Here is a 21234-nt window from a genome sequence, read left to right as displayed (position 1 = left end):
CTATTTTATTTCCATTTAAGTCGTCATCGGCTTGAAATTCGCTCGCAAATTTTCCTCATCTCTCCTTTGCCGCTCTTTATCTATTTCGCTTATGCCGCCAGCTTTTTTGAAATTATGGGAAACAACAAAGGTACCCAGTTCATCTTCAAATTCGCTGTTGTCTCGGTAGTTTTTCTCCTTGTTCCGCAATTTCTCCGCCTTCGCTATTGCTTCGAGTCTTTCATTGTGATCTGGTTCTAGCGCCGCAACCTCGCTTAACATAGCATCCCTTAGTTGATTAAACGTCCCAGGTTTTGCAATTGGTAAAACAGGATTGTTAGTTTTTTTGGGATTTTTCTCCTTTTCCTCACAGCACAAATTGACGAGGTCGAAAGTCTCCTGAACTTTATCAAGGTCCTGCTTGAAATCGAAAGCCAGGTCTTCTTGCAAGGTCAAGAATTGTTGCTCTTCACAAACCTTTTCAAGTTCACTTTCCCAGATTTTCTTCCAGTTTGGCTTCTCAAGCGAAATATGTTGATCCATTTTGTGCAAACAAATTAGAGCCTCTGCCAACTCTGCACCAACAGCTTCAAGTTTCTTCTTAGAAGGTTTCGCTCCTCTTACGGCGACATCTTTTCTTAGTGCTTCCACCACATCTTGTAAGTCATCCACTTTGCCAAGTAGCCCGTCAGAAACCTCAGAGAGCTTTAAATGGCTTTTTTCCATGTAAACGCGATTAGCAGAGGTAGACGAGTTGAACGACAGACTCTTGAATTTAGAGACTTTTGCCAGAATATGAGCGATCTTTTCCTCGTAGATCTTTGTCTTAGCGTTATGAATCTGAAGTAAAACGGCAAGCTGCCGTCTCAGATTTTCAATTTCCACTTGGAAGACCTCATCCGGCTTTTTCCCTGGTAGTTGAGAAAGCGGTTCCTGACGCGATGGAGCCAAGTCCCTTATTCTTTGTATTTCCTCAAGCAGAGCTTCTTGCTTGGTTCCTAGACGCTCTTCGAAACTTTGCAAAAGTCCAGTCAAACTTTTTTCGTCTGGGGATGACATGCCAGAAGTTTGTAAAGTTAAGACGGACCCGGTTTTAATTTTATCCAGATGCCCCGATTCCAGCTCGTAAAAAACGTCGTATTCAGGATCTTTGATGCAAATTTCAGGAAAGCTACTGGACCCAGGTGTATAAGTAAATTTCTCCACGAAAAGAAGTTTGAGGGTATTGAAAGATGCCGGCAGTGATACGAAAGACTGTTTGGTCCTTCCTTCCAGTGTCAAAAATACCATCACGCGCTTTTCTGCATCTTCCGCCTCGATCGATATGTCGTTGTTCGGTACGGCTGCCGATTGTTCCGCATTATTTGTCGCGGGGACTGTGTGCAGATTATAATCATGATTGTTCCAACCATCGCCGACGTATTTTGGAGGAGTCGCCAAAGCTGCAGCCTCGCTTGTAGACTGATGACTTAGCTTTGCCATGTGATATGCCGAGAATCTTTTCGATGCTCTTCTCTGCAACGTATCGCTTTTTTTGAGTTGAGCCAGGGCTGCATCCTGATCTTCACGTTGCTTCTTAACGAGGAGCGGTGTGTTGTTTTCCTTAGTTGGTGTGCTAGTTGCGGCTGGAGACCTGGAACGTGACGGCTGTCCCTTCTCACTTACAGAATCCGAGCTTCTGTGAGTCGGCGTAGATTTACCAGATGCAGCATTTGAAGATACACCAGAACGAGATGTCCTGGGAGTGACGTAGGGGGGCTTAACACTATTTCTTGTGCTCTTGAGTAGGGTTTGCTTGACCTTGAGCTTGTCTAGAAGGGTAACCACAATCTCCCGAATGCTAGGAAGATACTTGTCTAAAGTCTCTTCTGATGGCTTTTCTCGCAAGGCCACCTCCAAGACCTGCCGTAAGCTGGACGGAAGATCACCCAAATCAGAGACCTCTAATCCTGCGTGGGTAAATTGCTTCGTGACCAATTTGAAATCGTTCCCTAGTTGTACATATGCATCTGAAACGTTCTTTTCATTTGCCTGTCCTTTTGACCACTGTGTGAGCCGTTGTAACAGCTGCTTTGTCGACATTAGAAGTTTCGTTACACTCGTTTCAATGCTCGACGCATTGCGAGAGGTTCGACCTGACGACTGGCTCGAAGACCTGCTACCAGTGGGATTTGATGTAGCCGTTTGATCGGAATTTTCGTTTTCCATCCAAATATGTATCCTGTCAGCGTTACTGACCGATGAATGGAGTCTGTGCGTGTGTGTGCGTGTGTGCGTGAAGGGAATAATACACAACAATAACTTACAATTTCGAGATGATCTTCAAGCACGCGATAATCATCTGACCAAAAATACATGTGAGATCAGGCAGGAATGAGAATCCCGAACAGCTGAGAACGTACACGAACCGATGTACCGATCTGCTCATCGAAACTTTAAGCAAGCGGGTGCCTGAGTGTCTCATCTTGCTTCACTGTTACACCAAAAAACGTGTTTACGCTATGTAGTGTCTATTGTGCCGGGCCAGGGTTTTTCTCGAAATATCGTAGGTTAACAAAAGACATTCATTTTTTAGGTCGGAAACAGCCCATTTCGGGTGTGAATCACGGCAACTGACCTGTTTCGGTTCTACAGGTCAAACTCGTCTGTTTGCCAGTGAATTGATAGACTTATTGTAGTTTTCTGATCAGAACAAATGGTCAACGGCGATACAGCGAAGCAACTTGACGTGTTTGAACGTGTGTATTCGTTTCTAGGATGTACATCTCAGTAGGGATTTGGACGTCTGTACTTTTGCTTCACGTGCTCCACCAATCCCGAGCATTTGAGTATAAAGAGGATTCACAGCAGTGTCTCGAACCTGGTTTAGAGTTTTAAGGTGTTTATGTCCAGCTCACTCACGAGCGTTTATTGTCTTAAACCTTCCTGACGATCGCGGCAGCCTCTCGCGTTTTCCCAATACTTTTCGGTATCTAATCCAAAAGTGAAGCTACAAGAGGGCCTCAAAAGCAGCAATATCATTAATTGACTAAAGCCACATTTCACGGGAAGTCCTGCAACTATAAATACGTGGTCTCACTTTGTTGATGAGCTACTTCGAAGATCGGATTACACGTAAATTAATTCAGTTTCCACTAAACAGTTGAAAATTGAATCACTTCTCCATACTTCGCCTTCTGACTTAAACAGGAAGAACACGTATGGGTGAGAGTTTCAGAGCTGACAACCCAAGATCGCAGGTCGTCAAGCAGTTTTCATAAGTTGGCAAGTTTACCGCTCAGATGGAGCATGGGTGACGTTGCCGGCGCCGCATGTGTATCAGACTCGGAGGCTGAAGAATCTGAAGCGGTGATATGGAAGCCAGATTGGCAAGAGACCCCTCTTAAAGAGCAGTTAAGCGTGGTAAATATATCGCGAGAGCACGAGAAAGGTATAAAAGAGCGACGAGAGATCGCAACACAAAGATTCAGGTCTTTTAGAAAAAGAACGGCTGTCCAGAAGAATCCTTACAAGCTCGACAGAATACGACACAAGCAGTTACTGAGAGGATTTGAACTTCCCAAAGAACTTGCAGATCGGACAAAAGATGGAAAACAGGATGACTGGAAAGATTTGGAAGGTAGTTCTTCACAGGACGCCGAATGGAAAGAGGACATAGGTCCCCCTCGAGTTCCTGAAGTGGAAGACAGCAACTTTAACGTTCATCAGACTCAAGAAAGCTGGAACTCTTCCGAAGATGACAGTGCGGTATATTATAGGGGCAGGCACGTCAACTTGCAAACCGGGTTTCGGGGCATTTTACCAAGAATGATGTGGAAAAGGGCCCTCAAAGATAATGAAAAATCAGCACCGACCCGATTAAATCGGCCAAAAAGAGAGGGCAAGGGTGTTGCGAAGCGAAAAGTGAACAACAATGGGTCTATTCTTGCTAACCCCTCAGCTGGTGATAGTTTCTTTATAGCGGACGATCAGGTGGATGGTGAAAGCGAAATTATGCGGGAAAATCTTTACCGAGATGAGCACGATAGCGAATACATGCAGTCAATAGGCAATTATCTTGAGGACAAATTTGGCGATTTGTACGCTTTTGACGATTTGTCTGATGATGAAAAACTGCCAGAGGAGGAGGCAGATATGATCTTCACTCCGGAGCACCTACAGCCCGCATCGATGCAGCAACATGTGCCACAATCTGGTGTGCCGTCTTTTTCGCCGGAGGTTTCTGATTCAGATTTGAAAATCATAGAAGAAAGAAAGAGCTCGAGGAAAGGAGCTGATGATATAATTGATGCTATGTTGACAGCAAGGAGGCACGGCAGCCAACCGCCAGTTAGCCGGAAACAGACAGCTCCTCCTTCACATAATTCACGGCGGGCGTTTGCAGCTAAAGTTCATACCAAGGCCAAGCGAAGTAAAACAAATGTCAACGGTGTATTATCTCGAGGTGATACAAGGTCGAGAAAGTCCGCGGGCAGCATCAAGACAAGGTCCTTGAGACGTTCTCATCTCAAAGCGAATTACGAAAATTCTTTTCGGCTGTCGACCAAGGTTCAGTCTCATGTGGACAACATGGGTCAAGAAGGCAATGCCGCCAACGCTGGATTAAAGAAAAATGCACAGGGCATGGAAAGTGTAAAAAGTTATGTTTTCTCATCTACGAAAGTGAAGCAGCCTATTTTTGACACAGCAGTCGAAGAAGAAGGGAACAGATTTGCAATCATCAAGAAAACGGGTAAAAATGATCGAGATACTACCACCGAAGCAAATTTTGTGGACAATACCGAAGCAAGCTCTAAGGTCCAGTTTCCACTGATGTCCCTAGTGTGCGGTAACAAACCTGCCGGTCCACAAACTATAGACTTTACTCTTTCCGGAAAGCCTTATAGAATCTCCACATATGACACAAATCTCGCATCGACTTTGGAGGTTGTCTTCAACCACATAGTCGAAAAAGGAGCATCTGATCTAGAAATATATTCGATGAATAACCTAATTGTACCACTTTTGGGTCAATTGAATGTCCCGGGCTTATGGGTGGTTGTTGATAACTTCCATCAACTTTTTAGGTCTAAAGCTAATCTTCTAAGAAATCGCGTTAAGCCGGTTCACTTTTATCAGATAGCTGCTTGCCAAGTCATGTTGAATGAGATACGATGTTACTCAAGTACCTCAAAACTGTTGTCCGCTGATATTACGAATAAAATTCTCGATCACACAGTCTCTTTTTTTAAACTAATTTCCAAGTCTGACCTCAGCGATTTGAACGACAGCTTGCTCGAAAAATCCTATGCTTTAATGGCCAGCCTAATCAAAGGCATGGTCAAAGGCCCTGAACTTTGGGAAAGAATTCGTTCGTTGTCGTTCCCCTCTAAAGTTGCACTCATTATCCTGCGACAATTTCCTCATGAGGAGACATGCTGGCAGATCGCAGAGATAGGGACATCTTATGTTGAAGCTAATGATTGGCTTCAATTCATTTACTACTCCATTAGCTACTGCAGTTGGAATATTGATGGTGCATTGATCCAAAAGTTCTATAATTTCTTCAAGAGCCGGAAATTTCAGAATTTCCCGGAAGAGAATTCTTTCGAAACGAAACTAGGTATTGTCGGTACGCCAACATGGAGCAGGTCGCCCAAGACAGTATTTAATGTCTTTATTGACCTTGTCGAAGCCTGTCCTTTGTCCCCCGTTCAAATGGAGCGAATAACACCTATAGGTCAAATAATATCGTTGACCTCTCGTTCACTGCTAGCTAACCGCATAAACTTACTACTAGTTCTCGCAGGGCATGCAGATTCGAGTTTTGAGCAGAAATTTGAAGATCTTTGCCATCCATATATCGAGGCAAGCGATCCAAAGGTACTCGGCCTAGAAGAGGCTTACGGACTAATATTAACAGGATTTTGCTGTTTGCTGCAAACAAATGCGAGAAAGACTTTCATCACGAAGGCAAGAATTGCCTCGCTGGCGGTTCAGCAGGTAGTCAAATATCGAGGATTGAGTGTTTTTAGGACATTAAGTGAGTTTCTCAAGCAGATCTACTCCGTAGCGCCTTTCCTCGAAAAGTCGATGCCTTTTGTTTTGAAATCGCTCTACCCAGCTCTGATGTTCATGATCAAAGTAAAAGAGAAGGTAGAGCTCGTCCCTCTCTTGAAGTTTTTCGGGAAGCACTTACATTTGCTAGATGTGACATGGGTCATGACACATCTGCACCAGGGTTTTTCAGATTTAGCCGATGATGATGATCATCTTTTCCAATTCTATTTTGTTATCACCAAGCTGCTCGCTTCAAAGAAGGCCATTACTTGGTGGTCCGTTCTGAATTACAATAACGTACTGAGTGCATCAAAAAAGCATTATGTTCGCTTTTGTACCCTTGTCGTTGAGCACTGCGATGAATACTCTTTCCTTCAGATCCGGCACAAACTGTTGCAAACAGTTGTGGATTCGTTGTTCGAGCCAGTTGACTACGCGTTGACTAAGTTTTTAAAAGCGCTTTCTCGACGGGATAATGAATTCGAGGTGCACAGTAATCTTTCGTACCTTGCTGGCAATGTCGAAGTGGCCACGGGCGCTTTAAACGCCTTTAAGAAGGTCAAAGACCATTCATTCATCGAAAGCCTAGTCACAAAACTCAAAGAAGAATTGCTTACTAGACCGATCAGCAAGCCGCTTGTAATGGAGTTGACTAAAATCCTGAACCGGGAATATGTCGATATCTTGAAATCGAATCCCGCCTTCCTCTATCTCAAGAGCCAGTTTAACATCTCTGACACTGAAACTGAAAAGAGTATTTTCCGAGAAGTTCTATCTTCTCAAAAAGGTGAGCTCGAGAGAGCCATTTTTTTAGAAGACGAGCTTCTCAAAATTGCTAGTCAAGGATTATCTTTGTCTCAATTCCTGGAGAAATTGGAGTCTTCCATGGGTGCAGACATATACCTCAATGAATACCTTTTCTTTTACCAGTTGATTGAAATAAACGCTTCGACCGAGGAAGAGTCACGGACCGAAATTCAGTGGTTTGTTTTATCAACCTTGGTTCGGTTTGTCAATAAGCATCTCGAAAAAGCCCACAACCAGATTAACTCAGCCGATTTTGCTGCTCTTTACCAATTGCATTCATATATCTGTTCCACACATCGGTCATCGCATGCGGAATCATTCAAAGGCTTCTATGAGGGCGAATTTTACTACGAGATATCTCTCTTTCTCATAAGAAACCTTTTCATATCATCAGGTTTCATCGAGTATGAGACACTCACTGCGAAATGCAGGTCGTTCCTTGGAAATAGTGCACCATCAGCACACAGATTAAGCACCGGCACCTCAGCTTATCCAGTAAGGAAGCTTCTCCAGAAATATGGCCCCTCCATCCATCCGAACTTCCAAAAAACCTCTGAATTTCCTAACCTTCATGAAGCAACCAGAAGGTGCTTCACTACACTCAGTGCTTTACTATCGTAAGAGGAAAGGGTTCCGCTTTTGACCTGTGCGAAGGTGAATTCTCTATAATACTGCATATAACAAGCATTCGATACGCTACATAATAGATGTAGCATTTTTACAGCATTTTTGAATATTTGCAATGCCCATCTTCGATGAAGAACTGTAAGGATACACAGACCGTGCTGGAGCCATGCTGATCTCCTATTTCTTTACGTCCTTTTCTGCTTCCAGCTTATCAACCTGCCTTTTCAGATCAAGCATACTGTTGATGCGGGCAAGTAAAATTTCGTGGTTATGCACAACCTGATAGGTTGGCATTGCCGGCCTACTAGGAAGCTCCAGTTCTTGCAGTGTAGCAGCAATCTTGGTCTGAGTTGCCGCCTTGAATGTCGATATCCGACTAGACCTAAGATAAACTCCAGAAGGTAGTTTCTCCCCATGAGTTTGCACACCCAAAGATTTTCGTTCCTCGAGAGTAAACCCTTGAAGCAACTGCTCGGCATACTCGCTATCAGCTTTCCTCTTTACGGCTATTTGCATTTCCTGCTTCTGCTTTTTCGTCTTTTTGATTTGGTTCTGATCATTAGGGATGTTATTGTTGGTAACGATCTTTTGTTCCTGCAGCTGCTGCATCTGCTGCTTTTGCTGAGCAAACTGCTGCTGTTGTTTCATCCATGGATTTTCCGGAACTGTTTGCTCATGTTTTCGTTTCTTGGTTTTGTCAGAAAGTAGGCCGTTGTAAAGCTGCGCCATTCCTTGAGACGTCAAAAACTGAGCAATGGGCTTGTCAGAGTTCGGAGAATCCAAAAGCCGCAAGAGACTTTCCCTCTCACTTGACGTCTTCTTTGCCGCCATTTCGAACTTTTTAGACTCCACAATCAAAGCTTCTTCCTCAGCAATCTCAGCAGCAGATCTAGACAGAAGCCTTTGCAAGTACTTTTTACGCTCGACCTCCTTCTCTCTCGAAAAAGAAAGCGATTCTATAAGAGGGTTATCCGGGTTCTTGGCCAAAAAATAGTAGCGACAAACGAGGTAAAACAACTCTTTCAGATCCTCCAAAGTGTGCTCGCCTTCCAAATTGAGCCTGTCCTGTATGATGAACCATCGCATATCATATTTCTTGCAAGTATCGAATAGCTGTTTGATGTCTTGAAAATTCCACTTTTGCAAAGCATCTTTGGTCTCATCTTTCTCACCCATAAAAGAATTGTATTCCTCCTCCGTAAATTCCGGAATAGTGAGTTTGGTGTTATATTTCTCAAAGGCGCTACCTTGAGGTTGTTGTTCCACCAGTTCTTTTGAACCTTTCACCCAATGTCTCAGCTTCACTGCTTGTCGCGGTTCAAATTCAGCAAAACTCCAAGGAGATGGCTTCGCCATGGTTCTCATCTTATCTTTGAACTTGCTCCCCTTTTGAACTGCAATAGGTGGCGTGTTATCTCCCAACAGGTTGTATAGTTCTCGCTGCATCCCGCTTACCTGCGGTTTTGGCGTTCGGCTTGGTACCGGAGTTAGACCTGAGGACCCAGGGCTACCTGCTCGGCGATTTTGAATGTTTAAGACATCGAATATATCAGAGGAGGACATTCTACGCGGCTATTTCTGTCCGCTTTACGCTATCTGGAGTGTCGTATTCCGAATTATGAAGATGAAGTGCATTATAATATATCGAATTTAATTAAAGTTCTAAGTTGTAAAGGTAGACACACAGATCAAACTATTCAAAGGTGAGACAGAGGGGTTAAATATAGCGTTTTAGCACTATGTTCAAGATCCAAATACGATCGCCTGGAGGGCTTGGTGATAAAAGGGCCCCTTCGTTCGGCGATTCTTGGGAAGTACTAAAAAATGCGATGTGGATGATTTATGACGGGCGTGTCAGCGAGCTTTCTTTCGAGGTCCTTTTCAATGTGGTGTACACCTTGACACTCCGTAAGCAGGGAGCCGAGCTGTATGAAAAGATTGGTAGGTTTTTCGAAGAAAAGCTCCACGAGCTCAAGATTTCAGCTTTCGAGACCTCTTCAACAAATGTACTATCGACGCTATTGCAAGTATGGGATAAGCATTGCGAGTCTCTTCGATTGATTAGCGACATAACGATGTATCTTGATAAGGTCTACTGCAAGGAGAACCGCAGGCAACTTATCTACGACATGGGACTTGAGAAATTTCGAGATATCATTCTGAAGGCTTCAAAAGGTGAAGTGCACAGCCAGATGGGAAAAGAAATCAACAATGCTAGACTTGGGTCCGAAACAGTTGACTTTCAAGCTCTAAAATCTTTGATTGCAATGATGGAGACTCTTACGGATATAAGCGACACTTACTATCTTACAGAGTTTGAGCCTTCCTTACTGCAGGATACTAGAGATTTCTACCGGAACTTTATTACGAACTATACTGGTGAAGCTATCTCGTATCCAAAAGAAGTCCAAGTACTTTTGGATAAAGAGCGGGAAGTGGATGCCAAATTTTTGAATCAGGACATAATGATCAAACTCTCGACGGTTGTCGAAGGTATACTGATTTCAGACAACATTCAGTTTGTCACAGAGCAGGTTGTTTCCGAACTACTGCGAAAAGACTTGCACTCTGATTTGAGACTGATGTTTAGCTTATCTCGTGCCCCCCAGGACAAGAAACGGCTGTGGAAGCAGTGTTCTCAATACATTTCAGGTGAGGGGATGTCTATTACAGGAGACTTAACGCTAAAGAAGAGAACCCAGGCAGCAGTTAAATGGACTTCAGAACTAATTGACATGAAAAAAAAGTACGAGCTGGTTTTGAGGGACATAGCAGACGACGACTCGATCGACATCAAGGCAGTCAATGAAGCTTTTGCCGTGATATTGAGCCATAATGGGAAAAGAAATGCTGACTTCTTGGCAACGTACTTAGACTCTCTACTGCGGTCATCGGCGGCTGAGGACTTGACAAAATTGCAAATGGAAGAGGCTATAGCGATGTTCAAACTCTTAAGAGATAAGGATGTTTTCGAAAAGTTGTACCTGCAGCAACTCTCCAAACGTCTCTTACAGCAGCGCTCGCCCATAAAGCTGGAGAAACATCTGGTTAATCGTATGAAGGAAGAGGTTGGCGGGTCTTTTACGTTAAAGCCAGAGGGTATGTTTAGAGACATCTCTGTATCACAGGTCAACAACACGAGGTTCCATCAATCATACCAGGTTCCATATGCATACGATATGAGCGTACTTACATGGACTTGCTGGCCGTTTCAGCAGACGAGTAACGAGAAACAAATTATTTTACCAGCTGCGCTTGAAGGCTTGAAACTGGATTATGAAAACTATTATATGAAAACTTACAGTGGGAGGGTCCTCACTTGGGCCTACCACCTTGGGTCTCTAGATATCGGGTTTCAATTCAAAAAAAGTTATCACATCATTACAATGCCGATTTATGCCGCCATAATTTTTATGCTCTTCGAGAATCACGAAGAATTGACCACTCAAGATATGAGCGACCTCACTAATATCCCGGAAAATGAGTTAATCAGAAACCTCTTAACACTAGCCATTGCTCCAAAAACGAGACTTCTGAAAAAGCAGCCTATGAGTAAAAAGGTTCTTCCCTCTGACAAATTTCGTATCAATCACTCATTCTCGTCACCCACTACAAAAGTGAAAGTTCTTGCTGTTTTGAGTAAATCTGAGTCAGAGACGCAAGCAACATCGAATAATGATAGCCCCACAGCAGAAATTTTGGGTGAACGCAGACAATGTGTCGAAGCCGCGATTGTAAGGGTACTGAAACGCAACCAAAAGTTGTATTCCGATCAACTGTTTGAGAAAGTACGAGAATCTGTCACATCACGATTTCAGCTCGACCCAGGCACTTTTCATAAAAGTGTGGATAGACTTGTCGAGCGAGAATATATGCAGAGGGATCCTGACGATAGCAGTTTCTATCACTATCTCCCGTAGATTAATTTGACACACTTTTCCACCTCCAATCAAGTTTTACGCTTTTGTAGTACGCTGCGGAGGTTTTTCGCGGTTCGAGCTACGCCGCCCGTGTCCTGCGAGCAGACATAACATTTGGTTGTTATTTTCGCTCTGTTCATGAAGCAAGCGCTGCAAAAGTAGTGTTTGCAATTAGTTACAACCGGATTGGAATAATCCTGTTTGCAAATTACGCACTTGAAGGGAATTTCCTCTATACTTTTCACCTCTTCTTCGCTGAAATCAATTTTCCAGTCCTGGCTGAGTTTCCAGCCCGCTTTGAAATCATCTCTCGCGTGTAGAAATTTGCAGCTGTCACCGTAGCCACAATAGCCGGTTTGCTTGTAGTCTTTGCAAATATCTGGCTGATAATCCATATAAAGCGTCGATTTCGTGTCTTTTACGTTTTGCTTGGCAGGGTCCAGCCTCGAAAGCGAAATCGATGCAGCAGGAGAATTTGAAATTTTCTCATCGATGTCTGAGGCCTTAACGCTCTTTATGTGTTGCTCGTTGCCAAGTTTTTCCTTCCAGTCTTGTTTAGGGCTTTCCCCCTCGTTATCGTCCTTTCCTGTAGAACGTTGATCAGGCGATGAGCTGCGCGATGACTTCCGCGATGCAATTGAAGCTTCCTCTTTCAACAATGTATCTGGGCTCTGCGGTGGCTCTACTATCTTCTGCCGTTTGTGAGCAGTCTTTCCAGCCTTCACTATACGTTTTTTAAACATCCTTTGGTCCTGGATCACTCAAAGGTGCTTCCTTTTTATACTCGTTCAAGTGTCATTGTTAATTCAAGATGAGGTAGGATGCCTAATTAAACTCGAACCTTATTTTATATTCAACAAAAAGCCAAGTAATAAAAATCAAGAAACTTCTGACATTGCGGCTCTTGCAAGGATTCACACTGCCTCAAAGACGAGTTACGCGATGAGTGAGGGCGGTAAGGAGCGGGAAACTAGAGCACAGTTTGTGAAAGAACCAGAAGCGCGGCTGGGGGGCGAAACTAATAAGGTTTTACGGAGTGCAATGAAGCACCATGCAGGGAGAAGCAGAAGCGAAACGGAGCAAGCAGGAGGCGAAGAAGCAGTGGAGTCATCGCCGCTGCTGACTTCAACGCCACCCACGGTGTCTAAGGCGCTGGTAAGACTATATCCGTATCTGATAATAGCAGATAAAGTACTGAGCATCACAACATGGACCAACGACGACATTTGGCCAAGTGTGTTGGTAGTCACAAGTTACATTACAGTGGTGCTGTACTTCCAAAATATGCTGCGGTTCTTTGGACATTTGGTGCTTGTGGGGACTCTGTGGTGTTACTCGCTGCTAGATTCGTTTGTGGAGGACTCGATCAAGGAAAAACCCACACTTGACGATATAGTCCAGGTTATAACTCGCGTCAACGCCAAGGCAGATCTTCTTTTGTCACCGATTGCGGTTTTGACCGGCAACGACATCAAACGACTACTGTTTACAACTATCTTTTTGTCGCCTTTGTATGTGATCATCACCTTGTTCATATTCCCACCGCGTCGTCTGTTATTGTTTGCCGGTGTGTACTTCTTGACATACCACTCTTCATGGTCGATAGTAAGCCGAAAGCTCTTGTGGAGGTTCAAGATAGTGAGACTACTGGTGTTTTACGTCACTGGTTTGGACTTAAGTGGCGCCAACAAAAGTCAAGGCATTTTTGCGGCGGTCCAGAACAAGGTCAAGAAGTTATCATCGCACAGAAGCAACACGGATGAAGGAAAGCCTATCAGGTTCACTTATGTGCTGTACGAAAACCAGAGGAGGTGGCTAGGTATTGGCTGGACCTCTAATATGTTGAGCTACGAAAGAGCACCATGGACAGACGAGTTTATTAATGAAGCTCCATCTCCGGAGCAATTCAAGCTACCTGAGGAAAATATGGGAATGTCCTGGAGATGGGTGGACAGGACGTGGCGACTTGATATGACTAACGACGGCGCGATTCAGCCGCCAAGCTCGCGACCCAGGACTACGGCGCAGCCTAACTCCGACGACGGGTACATTTACTATGATAATACCTGGAAGAAGCCTTCGACCGAGGACTCGTTCTCAAAATACACAAGACGCAGACGCTGGATCAGAACCGCAGAATTAATTGGCGGCGACAAATACGAAGTCAATGGTCCAACTACTGTCATTTCAAGTGCTCCAGATGTTGCCGCTCAGCCGGTAGAAGCCACTGGTAAGGTGGGTGTCAAGGCAGAAGGCATAGAAGCATCATCTACGATTTTAGAAAACGTCAAGGAACTTGAATCCTACAAACGCAAAGTGTCGTTCAATGACCAGGAGGACGTGCATATCATCCCGTCTCCGAAGGAGACCGGCTTCAGGAGGTCTTCACAGGCACTGATGGACGATAACGATGACGATATCAGCTCTCAACAGGATCAGGGAAAGAAACAACCCTTGACGGTTGTCGATAGGCGGAAACTTTCGACAGACGAAGCGCCTGTACAAAAAGCGGCCAACGAGGTTACAGCAACGCTTGAGACAAAGAAAGACGCATAGGACGAAGGGTATGTACCAAAATAGTACAGCAGTCGAGGTTATAAAACAGCTCCGTTTACACTTTTCACTAAATGCACAAAGTCTCAATTAAAAATGTACTTGAAACACGTATTCTTTTAAAACTAGATAATGTTAGCCGATCCGTTTGGCCAGTCACTAGGTCAGTCTGCTGGAGAGTTGATGACTTACAATTTGTTGACCTTCAAAGTTGGAGGCAAAGATTGAATCAACTTCTTGGCCTTACCGGCGTCGTTGACGATCAAAGTGTACAAGTATCTTGAGCCTCTGACCTTGAACTTGGTCTGTCTGAAAGCCTTACCGGACTTGTTCAACTTCTTGTTGATTTTGACGGTGGCAGACTGCACGTCAGCTCTTCTGGCTAGTTCCAAAAACTCTTTGATGTCGGTGATTTCCTTGGCCATTGTAGTATGTGTGAAACTCAAACGATGATCAGAGCGCTAAAATGTTAACGAAAAGAAGGTTTCGAAGAGAAATATTTGGCTAGTCAAGTTTAACTGTATCTACCTGGAAGACGAGATTCCCATCGAAGTGGTTGAAGTTTCAGCACTGCCTGAATATGTTTCTCACGTGATTGTAAATTCAAGATTCATTTTTGCGTGGGTACACATACCACATGACAAAGTAGACGGTCACGAGATTAAATGAAAAGATAAAATTTCCAAAAGATAAAAATATGAGTGTCCGGATGTCAATTAAATGTACGGATGTATCAGGTCAGGTCATAACAGTCACACCCAGTGATATTCTGTTCATACTATTGTAGCTTACAAAATGTCCTCCATTTCGATCTCATCTTCGCCATCTGGATCACCATTATCGTTATCATCGTTATTGTTCCCACCGTCTCCATTTTCGTCATCATTGCTGCCGTTTTCATCGTCTTTAGCCAACTCGCCCAATCGAGCGGCTCTCTCAGCTTCTTTGAGTCGCTTGTACTCGTTTTTAAGTGTATATTTCAGCGCGTAAGGACCTTTCTTGACTAAAATGGCTACCTGGTCCAAACACTCCTTCAAGTAAACTTCAGGCTGTTTGGTACGCTCCTTGAGCCCCTTCAGCGACCAGTAGTCATATTCATCGAACAGCTTGAACAAAAAGTCCAGTAGCTCCTTCTTGGGCATACGAATGGCGCGTGCGTTGTTCTTGGCTTTTTCACGCCCAACTTTCAAGAAATTGGAATTATCTGAGCGCATCGACATACCGGCGTGACTCATGGTCACACCGGGCGTCTGGTCCAGAACTGTGACCGTTGGTTTGTGCACGTTACGAACGATGTCACGACGTTGTTCAACGATCTTGTGGTAGTGTGGGTCAGCCATCGACGGAATAACATGGCATTCATGGCATACCGTACCGGCAATCGAAGTTTTCTTAGGGATGGTTTTGACATAGGGGATGTACCTGTCGCGTCCGTCGCGGTCTGTCATCACTCGATTTTGAAACCGCCTTTTATTGTTACGCCGTTTGAGCAGCTGTTGTTTCTTCTTCATTTCTTCTTCACGTTCCTGTCGCCGCATGAAAGCCTGTTTCTGTTTTTCTGGGTCTGCTGCGAGCTCTCGCTCACGCTGCTGATATTTTTTAAGGTTTTGCTCCGTGAACACATATTCGTTTTCCACCAACTTCTTGGTCAACTCCAAATCGTACTGGTGAGGAATCTCTTGATTGTCTTCAGTTTCTTTCAGAAACATTTGGATCGTCTGACTATCTTTATTAATGCGTATTTTGCCCAATTCCTGGCCGTTCAAGTTAGACTTGTGACGCCACTTTTCCGCCAGAAACTTCGGCAGACGTACTAACCAGACCTGCCGCGCGCTGGTAGAGATGTCTAAGTCCAGAGACTCTTCGTACACTCGCGTTTCATTGTCCTCGATATCATTGCCATCAAACACTTCTTCGTCCTGCGAGAGATATTCGTCTCCAGACTCGTTTCCAGCACTCTTCTCGGGCTTCGCGTCTTTGACTTCTGGTTCTGTACTCATCTTTGAGATGATTTGAGTCGAAATTCGTTCCGAAATGGTCCCGAAAGAGCTTCTTTTGTACACTTTTCGGGTGGTTATTGTAGATGTTTAAGATAGTTCGTCATTTCATTTTACTGTAGTCTAATTTACCAAGCGTATATCAAAGGGCATCGCATCGAGGAAGACGAAGAATCATAAAAACGAGCCTAAGAAGCCCTAGGAATGGACATTTTCATCGGAAAGAGATGGATTTGAGTAGCCTATTAAAAGTTGAAATAGCCAAGAAACAAAAAGAGCTTGAAAAACCGCTTCTTGCAACGCCAGATTTGCCCGAAACGACCGCGGGACAAGATACTGCAAATGCCACTAGTGTAGACAAAGAAGCAGCTGAAGAGCCCGAAAAGGTTGTAGAATCTACTGAAGAATTGTCGGAATTGGTGTTGGAGAGGCTTCAAACGCGTCCGGAACGCGTGAAACACGTCTGTGAACAGGATAAGCACGCTGACGTTGCAATTGCAGTCGCGGCAATTGGCGACACTGATCCAGCACTAGCCGCGAATCTGGCAAGGAGGTGCAACTTATACATACACCAACTGGTGCAGGAGTGGCAGGATACAGATTACAAGCCGGAATTGTTAGTCGAAACAAAGAAAGCCCTTTACCCATTGTTGGTGCAGCTTCGCAAGCAAACACTAGCTGCCGAGCTTGTTACATCAGTGGCAACCATTCTGTACCATATTCAGCATGCCCAGTTTGCACAAGCCACGCAATCTTACCTTAAACTCAGTATAGGAAACGTGGCATGGCCAATCGGTGTCACATCGGTAGGTATTCATGCCCGTAGTGCGCATGAACGTATTCAGGGCCGCGACAAGATCGCCAATGTGATGCTGGATGAGACCACTCGACTATGGATCACCAGCGTGAAGCGATTGGTGTCATTCGCAGCTGTTTCGGCAGCAGACGGACGTCGTAAGAAGTCACAGCTCCATCAAGAGTGATTTTTGGCAAAGCTGGTAGATGACCGTTAAACTACTATCTAAGCCGGACTACAACGCAATCCGAAGTACCGAATAAAAACAGGAAAGCAACAATTTAGGCCAGCATATAACAACTACTGCAAATGACTTCGTTGGTGCAGGGGTTCATAGAAAATCTAGCAGAGAATTACGCTACTGACAAGTGGAACGACTACGCAGGCGAACGCTTTCAGCCAACCAAAGGTATGATTCAACTACGAAGCATACGAAGCTTATTTCCAAGCACCTCACAGCGGCTGAACGTACTAACAATCAAAATCTTCTCACAACAGATCCGTTTTATGAGGTATCACCGGAGGGCAAACGCAAAAGACGCAAACTGCCGGAATACTGCCCTACGCGCGAGAAAAAACTCTGGAAAAAGCTACAAAATCGAGCCTGGAAAGATGATAGGTGTTTATGTGGATGTTTGTGGTTGAACTGGGGGCTTGGACTCGCTCCAATGCTATCCATAATCCCAACTATAGGGCCCATCATCATGTATTCGGTTCATTCCAAACTCATCTCCATGGCGGAAAAAGAGCTAGACTTACCTGCAGAACTGGTGGCGAAGATGCACGGAAACATCTTTTTGGATCTGCTGATCTCGTTGCCACCAGTACTGGGCATTCTTTTTGCGTGGATGAACGCATGCTCTACTCGCAATTGCGCAATGATCTACAACTATCTTGCTAAAAAAGCCATTAATAGCCACAATGCACATCTCCAACAGCAAGCTCAACGACCCTCACCGGCAGGTGTTCCATCAAGCGCTGCTGCAGCTCGGCCTAATCCTACAACGGCCGCAACAGCAGCAGCACCTCCTCCACCAGCAGCAGCTTCATCAACTCTGCCAAAGTCGAGGGGGTTGTACGGAAACCAAGGTGCACCACGTATGGCGCCCCAGAAACAGTATCCAGTGTACTAACAGCTTCGCTTTTGGCCAGTTGGCTCACTTGCTTTGGATCTTTAAGAAAAACGGTGTCTTCAATGAACTTTGAACTCATACACCACTATGTACAAGGACAGATATACAAAAAAAAACAGGAACAACATTGATGAACCACCCAATTGATAGACTTTGGATTGACGGGTGCTTTGATTTCACTCACCATGGGCATGCCGGGGCCATTCTGCAAGCCCGGAGCTTGATACCACCAGCAAGTACCGATTCAGGCGTGTTGCTGTGCGGAGTGCACAACGACAAGGACATTACGTACAACAAGGGTGGGAAACCCGTTATGACACAGCTCGAACGCTATGCCCATACTCGTAGCAATCGTTGGTGCAGCGAAGTGGTCGAGGACGCACCCTATGTGACTCAACCACAAGTTCTGGACGCTCACAATTGCTGGTACGTGGTGCATGGCGACGACATCACAACAGATGCGAATGGCGAGGATTGCTACCAACAGGTGAAAGATATGGGTAGATTTCTGGTGGTAAAACGTACAGGAGGTGTCAGTACTACGGACATTATCCATCGTATATTGACTGGAATCACAACAAGTAGCGATCCATCGCTGTGCGAGAGCCATACCTCCGAATTGACACGATATGCGTCCAATTCAGACGGCCGCAGTCCTTGGTGTTATGTTTTTGATGGAAAGGCCTCAGAGGACAAAATGGTGGTACGTGGTGGATTCGAGTGGATCTCACACAACATAGTGTACATTGAGGGCGATTTTGACTTATTTCATGTTGGCCACATTGATCAGCTCGCAGAATTGCGTGCTCGCCACGGTCCTGAACAAAGGTTGGTGGTAGGAGTCTCGACTAGGGATGATTGCGTGATGACACCCCTTGAACGAGTTCTTGGTGTGCTGAGCTGCAAATACGTCGACGCAGTGGTGGTGGAACCACACACTAGGCCTGAAGTGGAGAAAATTTGGCATCTAGACGACCCTGAACTAAAAACTGGACCGTTTGCATATTTGGACAAGGCTACAATCCTCAAACGAATTGTCGCGGATCGCGACCATTATATTGCCCGCAACACTAAGAAGGGTATGTCCGGTTACTGAGATGCCGCTGATTTAGGATTCTGAGGATAATGTTTGCGATTTGGCCGGGTTGCTTGTGTCGCAAAGATTTCTACACGATGCATCGGGGTACACAACATCTTTAAGACGAATTGTTTTGATGGCATCACTTTCCGATGATAGAAAGTGTTGGTAACGCTTGGCACTACTGCGATGCGCGTCGATGATGTTACATTGCAGCCTCACTTACGGCGACTCTAGTCGCGGTGCCAAGACTTGTGCGGGCCCATGTTCTTGGTAGATGGGTTCGGAAACCGATCAAATCGCAAATGCCCAACTTTAGCTTTTGTGAGTGTCTAAAAAAACTCGAAAAGCTGCGCGAGGGTTCATGGCAGTTTTTTCGACGTCCCGGTGCCACATGAAGTCAGTCAAGCGGCTCATGTCCAGATTTTGCATCAGCCACCTTTTAGCTCAGAGCCGTCAGGAAACTGCAATCAAGCACCTTGATCGGTTCCTGTTGTCCCGTTTGGATACTTCCAATAATAACAGGGCTCAATACAAGGAGACGCTGACACCAATTTTGAGTTAAAGACGAACTTATAGTCGCAAAATTGTGATGAGGATCGAAAGCAAGAATCAATAAGGTGGTAGAACAATACAGCTAGCTTCGAAGTTTGCAATATGATCGCTGGTATTGAAAAATGGGATCAATAGTCAGTTCCTTTTCGGTGTGACGCTTTTGATTTTGAGTTTCAAGCTCTTTACATACAATCCGATATAAAGAACTCGCAACAGGTCAAAGTCAGTGAGTTGTTGAAAAAAGAAGCTCCGGCGCAAACGTGTTGGGAGCCAGTAAGTCAGAAAGCCGCCGTTGCTAACGGAATGGAATGGTACATGTTTATCATTTGTTACGGCTTGACATCTGACGCCGGTCACGTGTTACCAAAGTTTAGGGATTTTTCCTGCCAGGTCTGATTCGAACTTCGGTCGTTGGTGCAACCCCATACCTTGAATAGTTGCTGACGCATGCCCCGGGCGGCCTGCCCTTATTCTAATGATATGTGCTTTCAACGTATAACACAATTGTATGCTTCCAGCAGTTTAAAGCAACGTTGAGGTCTCTGTTACACCTTTGGCAGATCTTTACAAATATACAACTCTTGCCAGGTAAGCGTAAACGTTTCTTATACTGTGTCATTAACTCGTGTTATGCGGCCTATTTAATCAGCTGTATAACTATATGCCTTCGTTACTGTCCTATTCGTGAAATTGTTGCACTTCGCCTAGTTTGCGTTCATGGCCCTGAACATTGGATCCACGCCTTTGCTTATGGAACACTGGTGGGATCTCGCCGGTCTCGATGAGGTCTTGAATTTCGTCGCCCGGTTTCCCCCAATTGCCCTTTCCGGACCCGTGCTTCTTGACACCATTGGGCGCTGCTCCGTAGTAGCCGTTGTGGGTAAAGTAATGCGACTCGGCCTTATCTTCGTGAACTGTCCATTTATTAGTTCTAGTCATGGTGTAAGATAAGTATTGAAATTGAAATTTGTGAATGTATCTGTGTGAGTGGGGTGTGTCTACAGGTATAGACTACGTTGTTGGGAGGAATGTAAGTGTAAATCAAGATTACGGTACACTATGATCGGCGAGAATCTAGTGCCTTATATACCACAACGAGAAATGCCAGTTGAGCGATTCCAAACTGTGGTCATCGTTCCTTGCCCGCTATTTTTGTTGTCGTGTGAGTCTTAGTTTCCCTTTTCGTAGGGGTCCCCCTTGATTCCCTTGATTTCTTCTTTTCTCTCCACCTAGCCGAAATCGAGATTAAATTAGTATGGGAAAGAAAGGCTGGGTGGAAGCTGCTAGCGGAAACGACTAGAGATAGAAGAATATACGGGGTGGAAAGGGGCGGAATTTCGTTGAGCTTTGGTCGTAAGCGAGTGTGGTATTCGAGGAGTAGCGGTGTGTGCCGGGTGAAACGGGAGAGTGAGCCCGGAGACGTTGGCCAGAACGGGTTTACGGTAACCGTTGTGAGCATAAACACGAAAAACCAATAAAAAAAACACGGCAACAGAAAAGCTGGAAAATGCAGAAACGAAGACGACTTGTTGGATACCAGCAAAAATAAACCATCTACTTGCGTGCTTGTGTTTCTGATATTCCAACGAACAGTCACGTGCCAAGAACAATACCTATCACAAGTTACGAAACCAACTGTAGCTGTTCAGATCAGATCACCGAATACGAAAAATAGTAGAGTACTTGTAAACGATTTCGGGTTCGTCATGTGAAACGACTTGCGGATGGAGAAAACCCCAAGGTGGAGGGT

At 44.8% G+C, this 21234-nt stretch overlaps 12 protein-coding genes across 12 annotated transcripts; 6 read left to right on the top strand and 6 right to left on the bottom strand.

Moving 5' to 3' along the window:
* Positions 1-15: 15 nt before the first annotated feature.
* Positions 16-2187, bottom strand: BUD6 (LALA0S04e00342g1_1; the record flags this gene model as incomplete). Its single annotated transcript, XM_022772552.1, has 1 exon — positions 16-2187. The coding sequence occupies one exon, from the start codon at positions 2185-2187 to the stop codon at positions 16-18; it is 2172 nt and encodes a 723-aa protein (XP_022628006.1).
* Positions 2188-3267: 1080 nt separating this feature from the next.
* On the top strand, positions 3268-7446 carry MMS22 (LALA0S04e00320g1_1; the record flags this gene model as incomplete). The annotated part of the gene is made up of 1 exon (XM_022772551.1): positions 3268-7446. The coding sequence occupies one exon, from the start codon at positions 3268-3270 to the stop codon at positions 7444-7446; it is 4179 nt and encodes a 1392-aa protein (XP_022628005.1).
* A 183-nt stretch (positions 7447-7629) lies between these two features.
* Positions 7630-9015, bottom strand: SWC4 (LALA0S04e00298g1_1; the record flags this gene model as incomplete). The annotated part of the gene is made up of 1 exon (XM_022772550.1): positions 7630-9015. One exon carries the CDS (start codon positions 9013-9015, stop codon positions 7630-7632), a length of 1386 nt encoding a protein of 461 aa, XP_022628004.1.
* A 176-nt stretch (positions 9016-9191) lies between these two features.
* On the top strand, positions 9192-11372 carry CUL3 (LALA0S04e00276g1_1; the record flags this gene model as incomplete). The annotated part of the gene is made up of 1 exon (XM_022772549.1): positions 9192-11372. One exon carries the CDS (start codon positions 9192-9194, stop codon positions 11370-11372), a length of 2181 nt encoding a protein of 726 aa, XP_022628003.1.
* A 29-nt stretch (positions 11373-11401) lies between these two features.
* On the bottom strand, positions 11402-12115 carry CWC24 (LALA0S04e00254g1_1; the record flags this gene model as incomplete). Its single annotated transcript, XM_022772548.1, has 1 exon — positions 11402-12115. The coding sequence occupies one exon, from the start codon at positions 12113-12115 to the stop codon at positions 11402-11404; it is 714 nt and encodes a 237-aa protein (XP_022628002.1).
* A 199-nt stretch (positions 12116-12314) lies between these two features.
* On the top strand, positions 12315-13928 carry LALA0_S04e00232g (LALA0S04e00232g1_1; the record flags this gene model as incomplete). The annotated part of the gene is made up of 1 exon (XM_022772547.1): positions 12315-13928. One exon carries the CDS (start codon positions 12315-12317, stop codon positions 13926-13928), a length of 1614 nt encoding a protein of 537 aa, XP_022628001.1.
* Positions 13929-14113: 185 nt separating this feature from the next.
* RPL38 (LALA0S04e00210g1_1) lies at positions 14114-14350 on the bottom strand (the record flags this gene model as incomplete). The annotated part of the gene is made up of 1 exon (XM_022772546.1): positions 14114-14350. The coding sequence occupies one exon, from the start codon at positions 14348-14350 to the stop codon at positions 14114-14116; it is 237 nt and encodes a 78-aa protein (XP_022628000.1).
* A 363-nt stretch (positions 14351-14713) lies between these two features.
* TFG2 (LALA0S04e00188g1_1) lies at positions 14714-15925 on the bottom strand (the record flags this gene model as incomplete). Its single annotated transcript, XM_022772545.1, has 1 exon — positions 14714-15925. One exon carries the CDS (start codon positions 15923-15925, stop codon positions 14714-14716), a length of 1212 nt encoding a protein of 403 aa, XP_022627999.1.
* Positions 15926-16149: 224 nt separating this feature from the next.
* Positions 16150-16905, top strand: PRP18 (LALA0S04e00166g1_1; the record flags this gene model as incomplete). The annotated part of the gene is made up of 1 exon (XM_022772544.1): positions 16150-16905. One exon carries the CDS (start codon positions 16150-16152, stop codon positions 16903-16905), a length of 756 nt encoding a protein of 251 aa, XP_022627998.1.
* A 122-nt stretch (positions 16906-17027) lies between these two features.
* LALA0_S04e00144g (LALA0S04e00144g1_1) lies at positions 17028-17851 on the top strand (the record flags this gene model as incomplete). The annotated part of the gene is made up of 2 exons (XM_022772542.1): positions 17028-17127; positions 17217-17851. 2 exons carry the CDS (start codon positions 17028-17030, stop codon positions 17849-17851), a joined length of 735 nt encoding a protein of 244 aa, XP_022627997.1.
* Positions 17852-17981: 130 nt separating this feature from the next.
* On the top strand, positions 17982-18947 carry ECT1 (LALA0S04e00122g1_1; the record flags this gene model as incomplete). The annotated part of the gene is made up of 1 exon (XM_022772541.1): positions 17982-18947. The coding sequence occupies one exon, from the start codon at positions 17982-17984 to the stop codon at positions 18945-18947; it is 966 nt and encodes a 321-aa protein (XP_022627996.1).
* Positions 18948-20162: 1215 nt separating this feature from the next.
* On the bottom strand, positions 20163-20423 carry STF2 (LALA0S04e00100g1_1; the record flags this gene model as incomplete). The annotated part of the gene is made up of 1 exon (XM_022772540.1): positions 20163-20423. One exon carries the CDS (start codon positions 20421-20423, stop codon positions 20163-20165), a length of 261 nt encoding a protein of 86 aa, XP_022627995.1.
* Positions 20424-21234: the final 811 nt, after the last annotated feature.

This window comes from Lachancea lanzarotensis, scaffold LALA0S04 (genome assembly GCF_000938715.1).
Source record: "Lachancea lanzarotensis genome assembly LALA0, scaffold LALA0S04, whole genome shotgun sequence".
NCBI lineage: Eukaryota > Fungi > Ascomycota > Saccharomycetes > Saccharomycetales > Saccharomycetaceae > Lachancea > Lachancea lanzarotensis.
Note: the sequence above shows the minus strand (reverse complement) of the source record. Positions and strands in the feature narration are given on the sequence as shown.